Here is an 18281-nt window from a genome sequence, read left to right on the forward strand (position 1 = left end):
TCAATTCTCTTCCTGCACCCAGTGGTGCACTACGGCAGACTTCCATCTGTTTTCACACCTAGTTATTCCTGAAACAGGTCACTAGTCTGTCGCCATTGGTTTCTAGTTTTAAGGGACGCCATCCCAGATTAAGCATGGCTGACCAGGAGTGACCAGAATGGTTGACGAGGGAAGGGCCGTGGATGTCGTCTATATGGACTTTAGTAAAGCGTTTGACAAAGTCCCTCATGGTAGGCTGGTGAAAAAGGTTGGATCTCATGGGATAAAGGGGGAGGTGGCTAGATGGGTGGAGAACTGGCTTGGTCACAGAAGACAGAGGGTGGTAGTCGAAGGGTCTTTTTCCGGCTGGAGGCCTGTGACTAGTGGTGTTCCGCAGGGCTCTGTATTGGGACCTCTGCTGTTTGTGATTTATATAAACGATCTGGAAGAAGGTGTAACTGGGGTGATCAGTATGTTTGCGGACGACACAAAATTGGCAGGACTTGCAGATAGTGAGGAGCATTGTCAGAAGCTACAGAAGGATATAGATAGGCTGGAAATTTGGGCAAGGAAATGGCAGGTGGAGTTCAATCCTGATAAATGCGAAGTGATGCATTTTGGTAGAAATAATGTAGGGAGGAGCTCTACGATAAATGGCAGAACCATAAAGGGTGTAGATACGCAGAGGGACCTGGGTGTGCAAGTCCACAGATCCTTGAAGGTGACGTCACAGGTGGAGAAGGTGGTGAAGAAGGCATATGGCATGCTTGCCTTTATAGGACGGGGCATAGAGTATAAAAGTTGGGGTCTGATGTTGCAGATGTATAGAACGTTGGTTCGGCCGCATTTGGAATACTGCATCCAGTTCTGGTCGCCACACTACCAGAAGGACGTGGAGGCTTTGGAGAGAGTACAGAGGAGGTTTACCAGGATGTTGCCTGGTATGGAGGGGCTTAGTTATGAAGAGAGATTGGGTAAACTGGGGTTGTTCTCCCTGGAAAGACGGAGGATGAGGGGAGACTTAATAGAGGTGTATAAAATTATGAAAGGCATAGATAGGGTGAACGGTGGGAAGCTTTTCCCCAGGTCGGTGGTGACGTTCACGAGGGGTCATAGGTTCAAGGTGAAGGAGGGGAGGTTTAACACAGATATCAGACGGACATATTTTACACAGAGGGTGGTGGGGGCCTGGAATGCGCTGCCAGGCAAGGTGGTGGAGGCGGACACACTGGGAACGTTTAAGACTTATCTAGATAGCCATATGAACGGAGTGGGAATGGAGGGATACAGAAGAATGGTCTAGTTTGGACCAGGGAGCGGCACGGGCTTGGAGGGCCGAAGGGCCTGTTCCTGTGCTGTATTGTTCTTTGAGTCTCTCCTGCTCTTAGCACCAGTCACTGGCACATGTTAGGCCATGTTATGAATGCATCTATCTTTGTCGTCAAATCCTATGGTGGGACTTAAAGCCAGAGCTTCTGACTCAGAGGAAGGGACACTACCCATCATGTCAAAGACCTCCACCTCTGTAATTGTAATTAGGTCTATATCATTTATATATTTACGTTGCTAGTTTATATATCTATTATAAATGCTTCGTGCATTCAAATACAAAGCCTATAATTTTAGTTGTTTACTATTCTTTGCACGGACCTTATTTGTTGATGCAATATTGCCACTACACTCTGCCCCTTCCTGCCTCACTCTGTTTATCTGGTTTTTTTTAATGTTTAAGATGTTCCAGACAACACAAAATATAAGCATGAGATTGCATTGTTTTGTCATGCAGAGAGGAAAAACAACAGTATATCGTCAATGATTATAGAAAAGGATCAACTTGCGTACAATGTCCCCTCTAAATACATGCATACACAAGAGAAGAGGGAACAAACATGTTGGTCTTCTTAGTAAATACACAAGAATAAAATGGAGGTTTAAGCTAACGAAATATTTCTTAATAAAAAAAAACAAGTGTTCTGCTGTGGTGTGGGGGCAAGCTGTATATGCTAAGAATGGTAGTCAAATCTTGTAAAAATTTTCAGTGGAGCTATGTAACGTGCACCTTATTTTTTTCCAACTTAATGAAATGTAACACATCTTTAATCCAGTGGGAATAGGATGGAGGAGCACACGATTGCCATCTAAGTAAATTTAAACATCTTGCCAGAAGAGTCACAAAGGCTAGGAAATCAAGGTTTATATTTTGTCAATGGAAGGATTGTTAGTAGCACACCAAAAAAATGCAGTCAGTGGAATTGTGTCAACAGGTGTTCGCAACATTGCAAAAATAGTTTTAAAGATGGCTGTCCAGTAACTGTGCAAGGATGGCAAGACCAAAACACACATCACAGTAGCAGGCGCCTATTGACACCTATCACCGGTGGGATCAATACCTTGATAATTTTTTTGAAATTATTCATTCATGGGATATGGGCATCATCGGCTGTCCAGCGTTTACTGCCCATCCTAGTTGCCCATGGGTAATTGAGAGTCAACCACATTGCTGTGGCTGTGGAGTCACATGTAGGCCAGACCAGGGAAGGACAGCAGATTTCCTTCCCTAAAGGACATTAGTGAACCAGATGGGTTTTTCTGACAATTGACAACGGTTTCATGGTCATCAGTAGATTCTTAATTCCAATATTTTTCATTTAAATCAAATTTCACCATCTGCTATGGCAGGATTCGAACCTGGGTCCCCAGGACATTAGCTGAGTTTCTGAATGAATAGTCTAGCGACAATACCATTGCCTCCCAAATATCTTAGATCGTCTGACCTTAGTCAGATGGATACAGTGGAAGGTTTTATACTGTGTCACTCCGTGTTTAGCACAGATGGATGAGGAATTAATGCAATAATACTACATCCCAATTCTCATCTGTGAATTCCTCAACTAAGTCTTTCTTCCACAAGGTCCTTACAGTTGATAATGAAGGACTATAAAGAGAAAGAATTTTAGCATACAGAATAGATATAACTCCTCTTATAGTTGGGGCTGGAGTCAAAATGCATCAATAGGGGAGTGTGAAGGCAGTGTAGGGAACCGAGGGGTCTTTTTGCGTACAAAGTTGCATACTTGAAAGTATCTGAAAAGGTGGGTCTTGGGGAGAGAAAGGTTGTCCATAATCCGCTGAAATGGTGCAAACACATCATCAACAGACAGATCTTTAAGTGTTTTAATGCCACGAATGGACCAAATACTAAAAGCTCCATCCAAGATAGAGGGAAGAATGAAGTGGTTCCCTGAAAGTAAGGAGAGCATTGAAAAAGTTTGCAAGCCAAATTGGTGCCTGAAGTGCACCAAATTCTAAGGGTTGACATAACAATGACATTCTTGGTGTAGAGAGCTGGCTGAACTTGGAGCCGCCAAGGAGGAAGGGGTACAAAATGATGATTCTAAGATGTGAGGGAAAACATTTTTACCCACAGGGTGGTGACAGTCTGGAATGTGCTTCCTGAAAGGGTGGCAGAGGTGAGTTGCCTCACATCCTTCAAAAAGTACCTGCATGAGCACTTGACATTCAAGGCTATCGGTCAAGTGCTGGTAAATGGGATTATGTCAGAGGTCAGCTGTTTCACATGTCAATAGGCCAAAGGGCCTCTTCTGCACTATGATTCTGTCATGGACTAACAGAGGCAGAGTTATGCATGCTGTGGGGGTTTTACTGGCAACCTATATATGCATGCAATAAGGAATTTTAACAAAGTTACCGTTGGAAATGCTCAAACTTCACATTTGAGATGAAATAGCCTTTAATAAATTCAAACTCCTGCTTCCAATCGGAAAGGTGTCTGGAGCAGTTCCACATCCATCAGCGTTCACAGTGTGGCTGAGTGAACTTAATTACGGACACTAAACAGTCAAACTCGAGACTGCAATACATTCTAATCCTTTTCAGTGAAACATATATAGTTTTCCACATAATTCCTTCTTCATCTCAAAGTCATTACGGCACAGGAAGAGACCATTTGGCCCATCAATTCTATTTTAGCCTGCTGTGCAGGGACCTACTGAGTCCTATCGCCCTACACCTTTATTTTTTCAGCGCTCTTCCTTTTGAAATCATTCCTCTCCACTTCCACCACCTTCATAGGCAGCAAGATCCAGTTGGAGCATAATGGAAACATTATGCTCCACCCTCCACCCTCATGAAGTGTGAAAAGTTAGCAATTTGCCTTTTCCCCACTTATCAGAGGCAGACTTGCAATGAAACACACCAGAGTTAGTTCAGCTATATTGAGTGTCAAGTCAGTAAAGCAAGGCGGGATTGTCTTTAATGTTTGGAGTGTAATGGGCAAGACAGGTGAGTTAAGGGCATAGATTGATACATGGAAGTGTGGTATTGGTGCATCACAGAAACATGTTTGAGGGAAGAGCAGGACTGGCAAATCAACATTCCTGGGTATAGGATCTTTAGGGCTATATGGTGGCACAGTGGTTAGCACTACTGCCTCACAGCACCAGGGTCCGATTGGGGAGTTTGCACTTTCTCCCCATGTCTTCGTGGGTGTCCTCCGGGTGCTCAGGTTTCCTCCCACAGTCTGAAAGACGTGGTTAGGTATATTGGCTATGCTAAATTCTCCCTCAGTGTACCCGGGAGTGTGGCGACTAGGGGATTTTCACAGTAACTTCATTGCAGTGTTAATACAAGCCTATTTGTGACACTAATAAATAAACTTAAACTTTAGGCAAGACAGAGGAGGGTGTAAAAAGGGAGATGGTATTAATTAAAGAGTCAATTACTGTGATATGGAGAGGTGGTAAGTTGGAAGGGTTTTCAACTGAGGTTTTGTGGGTAGAAAAAAGGAGTATAAAGAGTGCAGCCATATTACCGGAAGTGTATGATAGGTGCCCCAAAAAGTCAGCAGGAAAGAGAACAGCAGATATGTAGACAATTCACTGAAGCGCGTAAGAATTATAATTGGGTAATTATACTAGGGGATTTCAGCTTTGCCAACATAAATTGGGATAATCATACTGTAAAGGGTTTTGGGGGGGGGGGGGGGGGGGGGGTGGTGGTGTAAGAATTATAATTGGGTAACTATTATAATCATAATGAATGGCGGAGCAAGCGCAAAGGGCCAAATAGCCTCCTTCTGCTTCTATTTTCTACGTTTCTAACGAGGTTACGGCATCTAGTCGGGTGTCTGCCTGTAACCAGTTTACAACAGCCCAGTAATGGAATTAGAAATTGGGTAAACCCATGCCTCCCAAAGATTTTGGACTTGACAAAATTGCTCCATGAAGTTTTGGCATTTTCCTATTCCAAATGAAGTCTGAAATGAGATGATCGACTTACGAAAAAATGATTTAGGGAAAGAAATTGGGACACATTAGAAGTATAAACATTTAGGGAGGGAATTTGTTTTAACAGCGTTAATGCTACCTGCTAAAGGCAGTGGGAGGGTGAACCTGTGCTTTAAATCCTGTTCTACATGTGCAAGGGCAAAGTTGCATTTAAAGAGATCAAATTTGTCTGCTACATACACCCCAGATAGCTAAATTAATTAAAGGAGATCTTAATAGGTGGGGTATGGAGAGGAAAGTTACGAGCTGCTGCATTCAAAGGAAAAGTTCGTTCTTTCTTAAACTGAGTTTATAACCCGAAGAATAGATAAAGCATTAGGCAAAGACATAGCAGGGTCTGTACTATAAAAGGTCATCTGCATAAAACGAAACCCTTTGTTCAGTGTCCCCTCCTTTTGCACTTGTCATGCACTGGCTATCGCAAAGTGCAATAGCAAGGGGCTCAATGGCTATAGAAGCTAGTTGAGGAGAGAGGGGGCACCCTGAAAAGGAGAGAAATATTCAGAATGGGTATTTTTTGTTCAAATCAATGGACCATGGAACAGAACATAATTTCACCCAAGAAATTTGTGCCAAATCCAAATTTTTCAGGTAGCTCTATAACATGAATCTCTGGGAATTTGCAGTTATGGGGCATTGCTAGATGTTAGAAAAGGAATGTCTCGAATCTGGTCTGGTCAGGAGAAATAATGGGAAGGAAGAACAGACTAAATGCATTGCTAATATTTTAAATATTAGCTTAAGATCCATATTGAGCAATGAGATTGGCCCAAAAGAACATTTTTTAAAAATCATTTATTCATCAGCATTTATTGCTCATCCATAGTTGCCCTCAAGAAGGTGGTGGTGAGCTGTCAAACCACTGCAGCCAAAGGTGTAGGTACACCTACAATGCTGTTAGGAGTTCCAGGATTTTGACCCAGCAACAGTGAAGGAACAGCAATATATTTCCCCATGTCTATGTGGGTTTCCTCCAATTTCCTCCCACAGTCTGAAAGACGTCCTGGTTAAGTGCACTGGCTATGCTAAATTGTGCCTTAGTGTCCTGGGATGTGTAGGTTAGAGAGATTAGCAAAGTAAATATGTGCGTTACAGGGATCAGGCCTAGGTGGGATTGTTGTTGGTGCAGACTTGATGGGCCAAATGGCCTCTTTCTGCACTGTAGGTATTCTATGATTCCTAGCCTTTGACCTGCTCTGGTAGCCACAGTATTTACATGGCTAGTCCAGTTCAGTTTCTGGTCAATGGCAATGCCCAGGATGTTGATTTCAGCAATGGTAATGCCACTGAATGTCATGAGGTGATGGTCATTGCCTGGTATTTGTGTGGTATGAATGTTACCTGCCACTTGTCAGCCCAGGCCTGGGTATTGTCCAGGTCTTGCTGCATTTGGACATGGGCTGCTTAAGTACCTGAGTCGTCACAAATGACATGAAGTGCAGTCATCAGCAGACATTCTTTCTTCTGACCTTATGATGGAAGGAAGGTCTTTGATGAAGCAGCTGAAGACGGTTGGACCTAGGATACTATATTGAAGAACTACTGCAGTGATGGCCTGGAACAGATAACTGACCTCCAATCACCACAACCATTTTCCATTATGCCAGGTAGGACTCTAACCAGCAGAGAATTTTCTCAGATTCCCATCAACCCCAGGTTTAACAGGGGTGCTTGATGCCATATTCGATCAAATACTGCCTTGATGGCAAAGGCAGTTACACTCAGCTCACCTGTGAAATTCAGCTCTTTTGTCAATGTTTGAACCAAAGCTGCAATCAGGAGCTGAGTAACTTGGCAGAAGCCAAACTAAGCATCAGTAATTAGGTTATTGCTGAGTAAATGCCACTTGATAGCATTGTTGAAACCTCTTCCATAACTTTACTGATGATCTGAGTAGATTAATGGGTGGTAATTTGGTTAGATTTGTCCCATTTCTTGTGTGCAGGACATACCTGGGCAATTTTCCACATTGCTGGAAACAGCTGCGAGGGGTGTGGCAAGTCCCAGAGACAAGTTTTCAGTACTATTGCTGACATATTGTCAGGGCCCATAGCCTTTGCAGCATCCAGCGCCTTCTTGATAACATGTGGAGTGAATCGAATTTGCTAAAGACTGGCATTTGTGATGCTGGGGGCGGAGATGGGGGCAAAGATTCAAAACGTTTCTCAAAGACTGATGTCAATAAGATGTTCAGATTTATACAAGGTAGCATAATATTCTTTGAATTGATAGTACATCTGTGGAAGATCAACTGATACCCCTGCAGAGGTTTGAATCTTTATAATTAAATGGGTTGAGGATGACTGGCTGAGCTGGTGGGCCAATAATTTACTTGCCTTACCACTGTGCTCATAATGTACGTGATTTAAATAGGATCTGCTTGACCTAATGTGTAGACAAGGTATCAAAGTCAGCATGTAATAGAAAATGTCTCTAATATGCCTGGATTGAGTGGCAGGCCTTATGAGGGTAGGCTGAGGGAGCTCGGTCTTTTCTCCTTGGAGAGACGTAGGATGAGAGGAGACCTCATAGAGGTATACAAGATGTTGAGAGGCGTAGATCGGGTGGACTCTCAGAGGCTTTTTCCCAGGGTGGAAATGGCTGCTACGAGAAGACACAGGTTTAAGGTGCTGGGGGGTAGGTACAGGGGAAATGTTAGGGGGAAGTTTTTCACACAGAGGGTGGTGGGCGAGTGGAATTGGCTGCCGTCAGTGGTGGTGGAGGCAAACTCAATAGGGTCTTTTAAGAGACTCCTGGATGAGTACATGGGACTTAATAGGATGGAGGGTTATAGGTAAGCCTAAAAGGTAGGGATATGTTCGGCACAACTTGTGGGGCCGAAGGGCCTGTTTTGTGCTGTAGTTTTCTATGTTTCTATATACAGCGAGAGGTGGAGTAGTGGTATATATGTTATCCAACAGTTCAGGTGATTCTTTTCTGTTTTCTATCATAAGCAGCATAGTATATGATCTGCCCTCTTAATCAAGTCTATTTGTTGATACTCCTTGGAAAACAGGTTAGTTCAGGTACCATTCTGTTGCTCTGCACCTTCGGAATGAAGATTATTAGATGTTTGAAGGTTTTTGATTTTAATTATTATTGTCACATGTATTAAAAGTGAAAAGTATTGTTTCTTGCGTGCTATACAGACAAAACATACCGTCCATAGAGAAGGAAACGAGAGTGCACAGAATGTAGTATTACAGTCATAGCTAGGGTGTAGAAAGATCAACTTAATGCAAGGTAAGTCCATTCAAACATCAGATGACAGCAAGGAAGAAGCTGTTCCCGAGTCGGTTGGTACGTGACCTCAGACTTTTGTATCTTTTTCCCCCGAAGGCGGAAGAGGGAATGTCCGGGATGTGTGGGGTCCTTAATTATGCTGGCGTGCTTTGCTGAGGCAGTGGGAAGTGTAGACAGTCAATGGATGGGAGGCTGGTTTGCGTGATGGATTGGGCTACATTCATGACCTTTTGTAGTTCCTTGCGGTCTTAGGCAGAGCAGGAGCCATATCAAGCTGTGATACAACCAGAAAGAATACTTTCTAAGGTGCATCTGTAAAGGTTGATGAGAGTCGTAGCTGACATGCCAAATTTCCTTAGTCTTCTGGGGAAGTAGAGGCATTGGTGGACTTTCTTAACTATAGTATCAGCATGGGCGGACCAGGACAGGTTATTGGTGATCTGGACACCTAAATACTTGAAGCTCTCGACCCTTTCTACTTCATCCCCGTTGACGTAGACAGGGGCATGTTCTCCTTTACGCTTCCTGAAGTCGATGACCATCTCCTTTGTTTTGTTGACATGGAGGGAGAGATTATTGTTGCTGCACCAGTTCATCAGATTCTCTCTCTCTTTCCTGTACTCAATCATTGTTTGAGATCCGACCCACTACGGTGGTATCGTCAGCAAGCGTGAAAATCGAATTGGAGGGGAATTTGGCCACACAGTCATAGGTGTATAAGGAGTTTAGTAGGAGGTTGAGAACACAGCCTGTGGGGCACCAGTGTTGAGGATGATTGTGGAAGAGGTGTTGTTGCCTATCCTTACTGATTGTGGTCTGTAAGTTAGGAAGTTCAGGATCCAGTCGCAGAGGGAAGTGCCGAGGCCCAGGCCACAGAGTTTGGAGATGAGTTTTGTGGGAATAGTAGTGTTGAAGGCTGAGCTATAGTCAATAAGTAGGAGTCTGACATAAGTGTCCTTGTTATCTAGATGTTCCAGGGTTGAGTGCAGGGCCAGGGAAATGGCGTCTGCTGTGGACCTGTTGTGGCAGTAGGCAAACTGTAGTGGATCCAGATAGTCCGGGAGGCTGGAATTGATTCGTGCCATGACTAACCTTTCGAAGCACTTCGCAATGATCGGTGTCAGAGCCACCAGCCAATAATCATTAAGGCACGCTGCTTGGTAGCAGCAGCAGATGAGTCTTCTATCAAGTCCTCAACTCCACTTGGTAACGTGATTCTCAATCAGGCGGGGAAAGTAGAGGCTAAACGTGATCCATGGGTAGGAGTGCAGGAGATGCTTCATGCTGTCAAAACAGCTCTTTTTGACTACAGCAAGGGGGACATCTGGAAATATGGACAGTCTCTTGCCTTGATCGAGTAGCAGAGCAGCTTTCTCAGCTTGGCAGTGGATCTGGTCATGAGCCTGGTAATAGTGAACCTGTATAATGAAGGGGTGAAGATCTTCAAATTCCTTGGGTCTCACCCAAATGACCTGTGGGCTTGGCCCAAGAGAGGCCTGTCCTCCAGTTTTGGCATGTCCTGCAATAACTGTGCAACAAACTGAGGGTGAGGGCTCTCCACCTGCTTAATCACACCAAAAAGTGAATGTTGTTTCGTACTGACACCCCTCCAAATCTTCACATAGCAACCTCAATGATTTGACCAGCCGAGAGCCGATTTACTGTACTCTGCAGGTCCACCACTTGTGCCAGTGCCACAGAACATTGCTGAGTGCTCAAGCTCCTGCAAGCAGTTTTCCTGAGATTCAGAGGCTACTTGCATTGTTATACAGGACTTTAGTTCTTCCCTAACCTTCTCTCCAAACAGGGAGTTGCGGCCATCATATCAACTTTTCCACATACATCACTTATGAATGATTCCAACGTGCCTGTAAGCAGCTCCACACTTGGGCAGGCCCCCATATTAGCACGATTCATTTCTCCATTAGCACTAGTAGCATCAGGACAGCTCAAGGCTTCACTGCCTGTTACCACGGCATCTTTGTGAAATCAGATTCCAGCCATTTCTCAAAGTTTTGTAAGCAAAGCCATATGCACTTGCACACAAATGAAAATGGCTGAGAGACAGAAAAGTAATAATAATGTGCCTAAAATATTATGAATTTAGTCTACCTCAGAGCACAGGGAAATTTGTCTTACATTATCAATCCCTCCACTCTGCTTCTCATTATCCAAATTGCTGCAGTGCTCTATGGCCCCAACATTTCTTTGTAGGTGTCAAAATCTCCCATCACCTGAGCCCTCCCCATCCTTTTAGTTTAAAATCCTAGTTTGAAGTTCACTGAGACACTGATACCAGTTTGATATGTGGAGCTCATTCCAGTTGCACAACCCCCTCTTTCCCAGTGCCCCATGGATTGAAATCCCACAACACTTCAAATCTCTAATCTGCGCCAACTAGAGTGTAGCTCATGTAATTTACGTTTGAAACTTTGCATTTTAATTTGCACCCCAACTCCTCAAACTCACAGCAGATCATCAATCCTAACTCTACCAACATTCCTCTGTGGCCGTGACAACTGAATCCTCCCCTTCCCACTCATTTCCAGCTGTGAAGGGATGCCTTTAACGCTGACACCAGGCAGGCAACACAACCTTCAGGATTCCCAGTCACAGCTGCAGAGAGCATTAGCTACCTTCATTATTATTCTGTCTGTTATCAATACCATGGTCCTTTTACTACCAGCTCCCCCTACCAACTTGACTGGCTTCCTGCACGATGGTCAGTTTGTCCATTCACATTGCAGTCCTGGTTTTGATTTGATTTATTATTGTCACATGTATTAGCATAGTGAAAAGTATTGTCTCTTGCACGCTTTACAGACAAGGCATACCGCTCAGAAAAGGAAATGTGTGCGCGGAATGTGTTACAGTCATAGCTAGGAAGTAGGGAAAGATCAACTTAATGCAAGATAGGTCCATTCAAAAGTCTAACGGCAGCAGGGAAGAAGCTGTTCGAGTTGGTTGGTACGTGACCTTAGACTTTTGTATCTTTTTCCTGATGGAAGAAGGTGGAAGAGAGAATGCCACAGGGGGCCTTAATTATGCTGGCTGCTTTGACGAGGCAGTGGATGTGAGGCTGGTTTTCATCCACACAAGCAGTATGTATCTCATATCTGGTCGTCAAGGGCTGAGACCCTTGATCACTACATCTGAATCTGCCTGCCTCACAGTCTCTCATTGCTGCCCCTGACCACTGACAAACTCTAACCTCCTAATTAGCCGAAGTGATGTGACTGCCTCCTGGAACAAAATGTCCAATTTATGCTACAGCTCAAACTCCAGCTCAACAGCACTGAGCCAAGGATGCACAAGGCCATCATATTCGTATATCTTCTCATGTTCACTTGGTCAAAATTCACAATGCTTTCAAGTCAGGGTACCTTGCCTGCCTTCTCAACTAGCAATTTTATATAGCATCAACAGAACAATGGATAAAGGATAAATGCTAATTTTAGAAAAACAGTGATGCTATCAGATGAAGGCAGAAAAAAAATCAACCATATTCTGACTGCTTCAATTTAATCTGAAAATAAATTTAAATACAAAAAATAAGTCAAGATTCAAATAAAATGCAGACAGAATACCTGATCACAAAATTAATGCAGCTTGGGTCATTGCTGCCACTGGAATTTCAGTAAAGCACAAATGGGGAGCATGAGATTATTGTACAATATCCACTTGAACTGCAATGAACACCCAGCAGTTTGTCTGAAGTGCCTTTAAAGTACCACATTAGAGTGAAGCAGTAGTTATTATAGGTCTGTGCTGGCAATGGTACTTGCAGCAGCAATTTGAGGTGATATTAACAAAGAGTACTAACAACATTAAAAGAATACTGGCACAATTTGTTTTCTCTACAATGACTACATGGTGAATGTCTTTGGGGGATATTCCCTTTTCACACACCCAAGAACAACTTCCATAATGCACTCAAGAGTTGTTACAATTGGAAGGTTTAAACATGTTATTTAAGGTAAAAAGAGGGCCACGTGACCTGTTCTGAAGTCAGCCTAACAGCAAGCATGGATGCTTTGATTGTTGGAGATTAATGGGGATCGGATTGTTTTGGTGGTGCAAGGTGTTTACACACAGAAGCAATGGTAACAGCATGTATGTGTGCTAACAGTGGGTAGACAGAGTCTAAGTCCCAGAGAAGTGTTGGGTTGTAAACAGTTATGCTTCAAACTGTTCAGTCAGTTCCAATATATGAGAGTTGGGTCACAAGGATAGCTAATCAGCATTTTACCTGGATACAAATGCCATATAATTCACAATGCCATGGAGATTAGCTTCGAGAGGGAAAGAATTTCTAAAATATCCCTTATGAGCAGCCTGTAAGGGTTCAGGAGGGAGAGCAGCTATGATGCTGAAAGATCCGCTCTAGGAGGAAGAATTCCAGGAGGGGCACCTCACCATGAAAGACAGTTCTGTGATTAAGAGTTCCAAAGCCAAGGAAAAGAACATAAGCAAACTCAGATGCTAAGCATCACAATGGACCAGTGGACAAGTGTGTGTTTCTGGTTGTGCTGAAAAGAAAAGGGAGTGCTCTGCTTTGAACAGGCTTGCGTTGTTTTCGTTGGAGCAGAGAAGATTGAGGGGTGATCTGATTGAGGTGTACAAGATTATGAGGGGATTGGACAGAGCGGATAGGGAGCAGCTTTTCCCTTAGTTGAAGGGTCAGCCACAAGGGGACATAGGTTCACGGTGAGGGGGGAAACCCTATTTTTATCCAGAGGGAGGTGACAAACTAAATGCGCTGCCTGGGAGGGTGGTAAAGGCAGGTTGCCTCACATCCTTTAAAAAAGTACCTGGATGAGCACTTGGAATGTCATAACATTCAAGGATATGGCCCAAGTGCTGGTAAATGGGATTAGGTGGGAGGTCAGGTGTTTCTCACATGTGGGCGCAGACTCAATGGGCCGAAGAGCCTCTTCTGAACCTTATGATTCTATGAGAAATCTTCTTGCGTCATCTTTCCAAGCTGTTTTCTAACAGTTTAAATTTATCGGTCTCCATTGAGATCATAACAGATAAAACTATACATACTTAACATTAGTATGATCTAACTATTAAACAGAGAATGATGTAATTTAAGTTCAAATCATCATTTTGAAAACAAATCTACAAAAGGAAGCCAAATTAACTTCACATGTATTAAAGAACAGCATTCTATTACAACCAGGTCCTTAACACAAAGACCAGATGTTCCCAGTTACACATATTCCCCATCCTGTTCAGCTCATAGTCTCCCACCCAAACTTTTTCTATTCAACCCCAGACTTGGCACCATCTTTCTTACTCCTTACAGTTTTGACTCTGCTCCACAGAGTTCAGTGACTGGTAAATATGACTTTTATCCCAGACCAAAAAGTAGAAAATAAAAACACTTTGGTCTAGCAAACAGGATTTGGATTGGAGTTGTGGATGCTGATATTACCCCAACAGCACTCCTTTTCTTTTTATTGAGAGCAAAGAATGGGGGTGGGGAAAAAGAAGTAGAGAAATCTAGGTCTGCTCACTGCCCAAGCTAGTTTAATTTCTTCGCCCAAAAGTTGCTAAGAATATTAATTCATTAAATACTCACTTTTTCTGGGTTCTGTTGAGATTGCACTCCTGCCACACCTTCTCTACCACCTGATTAGCTAATTTTCTAGGAATCTTTCCACCATGCCCTGAATTTTCCATATTAAACACCTCGGTCATTGAAGTAAGCTTTGCCCACTTCTGAGTGGATTGGATTTCAGCTAGAAGAAATGAAAAATTGTGTTTAGTATTTTGTTTAAATTCATTTAACATGTAAATATATATATAATATATATATATATATATATATATGGTTATGATCTGGAATACCTTACCTAAAAGACTGATGATGGAATTAGATTCCCCAGGAACTTACAGGGGAATATTTTCCCCCAAATATTTATTCACAGAATTTCTAAAAGTACATTACATTCCAGTTCAAATTTGACAATACAAGTTTCTTTCATGACAATACACGAGGTGCCTCAATACATTTGCCATTACAGGTTTTATTTGCAATGTACATTTACATTTCATGTCAAACATTCACTGTTGCATACACCCCAAATGTCCCACAATGTGCTATGATGGGAGGACCTAAAGGCAGTGGCCTTTCACCAATGAGCCTTTGTGGCAACTGCCTCAAGCTTCAGTCACTGAGCACATGGTCCTAGACCTTGAAACGTGCTGGCCTGCAACACTCACCCTCTGTGCATTGGAAAAAAGCAAGTTACGGGCAGACCAAGATGCATCTTTCTTCAGATTGATAATCCTACAGCAACAATTGTTTCGTAAAAACATATTAGAAGCAGGAGTAGGCCATTTGGCCCTTCAAGCCTGCTCCGCCATTCATTTTGATCATGGCTGATCAAATTCAATATCCTGATTCCTCATATCCCTTGATATCTTTAGCCCCAAGAGCGATGTCTGATTTCAAGAAGAAATTAGATAATGTTTTGGCCTCAGCCACTTTGTGGTAGTGAATTCTACACATTCATCACTCTCTGGGTAAAGAAATTTCTCTTCACTCCAGTTCTAAAATGTTTACCCCCTTATCCTCAAACAGTGACCCCCTAGTTCTGGACTCCATCATTGGGAACATTCTGATTCTACCCTGTTAGAATTTTATAAGTTTCTAGGAGATCCCTTCTCACTCTTCTAAATTCCAGTGAATTTCAAGTCCTAACTGACTCGAGTCTCTCCTCATGCGACAGACCTGTCATCCCAGAAATCAACCTGGTAAACCTTCGCTGTACTCCCTCTACAACAAAGGCATCATTCATTGGGCAACCTTAAGGACACCAAAACTGCACACAATACTCCAGATGTGGCCTCACAAGCACCCTATACAATTACAGCAAAACATCCCCATCCCTATACTTAAATCCTCTTGCCATGAAGGCCAACATATCTCAGTGTGCATTCCTAAAAACAGCTCACACAGTACAAATACTCCTTTAGGGGCAACTTGGGATGATCCTCAACAAAAACCACTGTATCTGTTTTGCAACGGTATGTTTCAGAAGCAGGTGGGAAATGGGCTCTTCCCTGCCACAAGCACGTCAAGGGCAGCATGCAGACACAATGAGATGCCACGTGTGCAGGAAGGATCACATCACAAGTCAAACTGCATCTTGATGCTTCTTCAAAAATTCTAGCAAAGAGGCATTCTGCCAAGTGATTGTAACAGTCTGCTCAGGGCACCATGCAGCAGGATCAGCAATGTTCTTTTCCCACAGAGCCTTGAGAACATTACATGTACCACTGCCAAATGGACTTATGGTAAAAGTTTTCTTCCATGAGGGATAGGTGGTATGGGACCATCCAACCAAGTGGAGTGTTCTATGGCACTGTGGCCAGATCCATTCATTTCATCAGGGACAGATAGAACTTCAGCATAGAGTGACACTTGAGTTTGTGTACCAAGAGCCCACGCACCACTGGATGCAATGGTGTAATGATACTGTGCCTTTTGTTTCTTGCAAGGGGTAGATTTAAAATTCAGCTGTTTTACATGCTGATTTGTCTGCACCAGCCTTCTGGCTAATGATTGATTTTAGCTAGGGATGTGTTTGTTCTTTGTTTTGATTAAAACAAAGAAAATTACAGCACAGGAACAGGCCCTTCGGCCCTCCAAGCCTGCACCAACCATGCTGCCCGACTTAACTAAAACCCCCTACCCTTCCGGGGACCATATCCCTTTATTCCCATCCTATTCATGTATTTGTCAAGACACTCCTTAAAAGTCACTACCGTATCCGCTTCCACTACCTTCCCCGGCAACGAGTTCCAGGCACCCACTACTGTGTAAAGAAGTTGCCTCATACATCTCCTTTAAACCTTGCCCCTCGCACCTTAAACCTATGCCCCCTAGTAATTGACTCTTCTACCCTGGGAAAAAGCTTCTGACTACCAACTCTGTCCATGCCTCTCAATCTTGTAGACAGAGTTAATGCATTTTTGTTCACTTTGGTCTTTCCCCTAGGGTTTTGATTAGGTTTATTGACAGCGACAGCCATGTGCTTCTGCCTGGTCCTGAAAGAAGAGGAGTCTGTCTTTCTCTCTCTCAGGAGGCTGCTGTTTTGGTCTGTCAGAAGACAGGTGTGTCTCTCTCTCCAGAGGTGTTCAAAAGGCTCCAAGACTGTTAACAGGTACAGGCATGCAAGCCTGTGTGTAGAAGAGTTAAGTCTATAAGGAGGAATAGTGCTCGAATTGGAACTAATAGTGTTATGAAGCAGAGGTGGATCCCCCATCTGAGAACTAACTCTTAACCGCTCAGAGTAGTACCTTGCCTCAATCTGTAAGAGGGAGTGTGAAGTGTTACAATCTGCGCTTCAGCAATTTTGTGGTTAAATCAAAATAACTATCTGACACTCTGAAGTCAATAAGTAACAATTTACCTAACAGTGAACTAGTTAACTAAACTATTAACAAACCAAATAAAACAGGTATCTAATGGAATTCTGTTTAGATAAATACAATTCCCACTTATTAACAAAAATAAAAATAGAATTTTAGTCGCTCGCTAAATTACAACCAGGTTTGGCATCTTCTGGAATATTCTGGGCTTGCTGTTGATTTTTCTATCTTCTTTGACACCTTCACTATCAAGATGAGGCTGTGTCTTAAGACATGGATGAGGTTTTTACTCTGGCAAATGGCAGTTGCTTTCTCTGCTTATTGTCCCACTGCCTCCTTTCTTTATGCCTCTGATGACACATCAATATCCCACAATATCATTGGTTCTCGATTGCAAAAACCATCAAATTTAACTCTAATAAGCTGCTGGTATCCTAGTGCCTGATTTAAACTGAGTGGCTGAATTTTAAAAAAATCAAAAGCCTGTTTGTTGTCTTGGCAATACTGCTGCCTGGCCCTTCTATACAAATGTTCCAGTCTGGGACCACACATGCACCTGCATTTTTTTAAACTTACAGAACAGAAAAAAACACCACCTTTTAACAGTCAATTTTACAAACACCAACTTCACAATAGAGATTGGTTAGCAGTTAAGTATTTAAATTGGAAAACGTTTTCATTTGTTATAGTTAAACTGTATTGTTAAATAAACTTTGTTTTGATAAAAAGTTTCCCGTGTGTCAATAGAATCACACCTGGAGTGAAGCATCTTATCCTCACACAAATGTTAAAAATAAAAAACTGTTGGGGACTAGTTGGACCTCATTACACACTCTGCTCTGATAGCCACCTCTGTGCTATTGTTAGGATATCAGCGCAAGTGCAATGTTGGGTACAATTTTTCCGCTTCCACCCAGAGATTTGTACTTGGTGCCACAGTTCATTTTTGATCACCAGATGAAGTGCAAGATGGTTCAGGTGTAAGCTATAGCACAAGAGCAGGGTATAGGCCAGACCTAAGCCATGTAGAACAACACCTTGCACGTCTGATAACTAGGTAATTGGAAATATATTTTAAATAATACCATTTTGATTTTCATGCTTCAAAGCGTTTTTCTCTCAAAATGCATCAATTCAATTGCATCTGCAAGAAGAAAACTTGAAGTGTTATGGAGAGAAAGCTAAAGTGTGGGATTAAACTGGATAGTTCTTTGAAAACAGACTTCAAATGAACAAAGGTCCATTCCGTGCTGCAAGATTTCAAGAAAGAAGCTGCAAACTCCAAGGCCAGAACTGACAAAATATGCTCAGCACATTATGATTCAGAATGATTTTTAAGTAACTGAGTTAGAAAATTCTTCTAAATCA

General features: G+C 42.7%; 1 protein-coding gene across 1 annotated transcript in view; it reads right to left on the reverse strand.

Moving 5' to 3' along the window:
• med13a (mediator complex subunit 13a) overlaps positions 1-18281 on the reverse strand; it is a 174486-nt gene that overhangs the window by 78558 nt on the left and 77647 nt on the right. The window contains exon 8 of the mRNA XM_078224634.1: positions 14116-14275. Coding sequence (XP_078080760.1) covers positions 14116-14275 — 160 coding nt within the window. The remainder of the gene's footprint in view (positions 1-14115; positions 14276-18281) is intronic.

The sequence above is a fragment of the Mustelus asterias genome, chromosome 12 (assembly GCF_964213995.1).
Source record: "Mustelus asterias chromosome 12, sMusAst1.hap1.1, whole genome shotgun sequence".
Classification (NCBI taxonomy): Eukaryota; Metazoa; Chordata; class Chondrichthyes; order Carcharhiniformes; family Triakidae; genus Mustelus; species Mustelus asterias.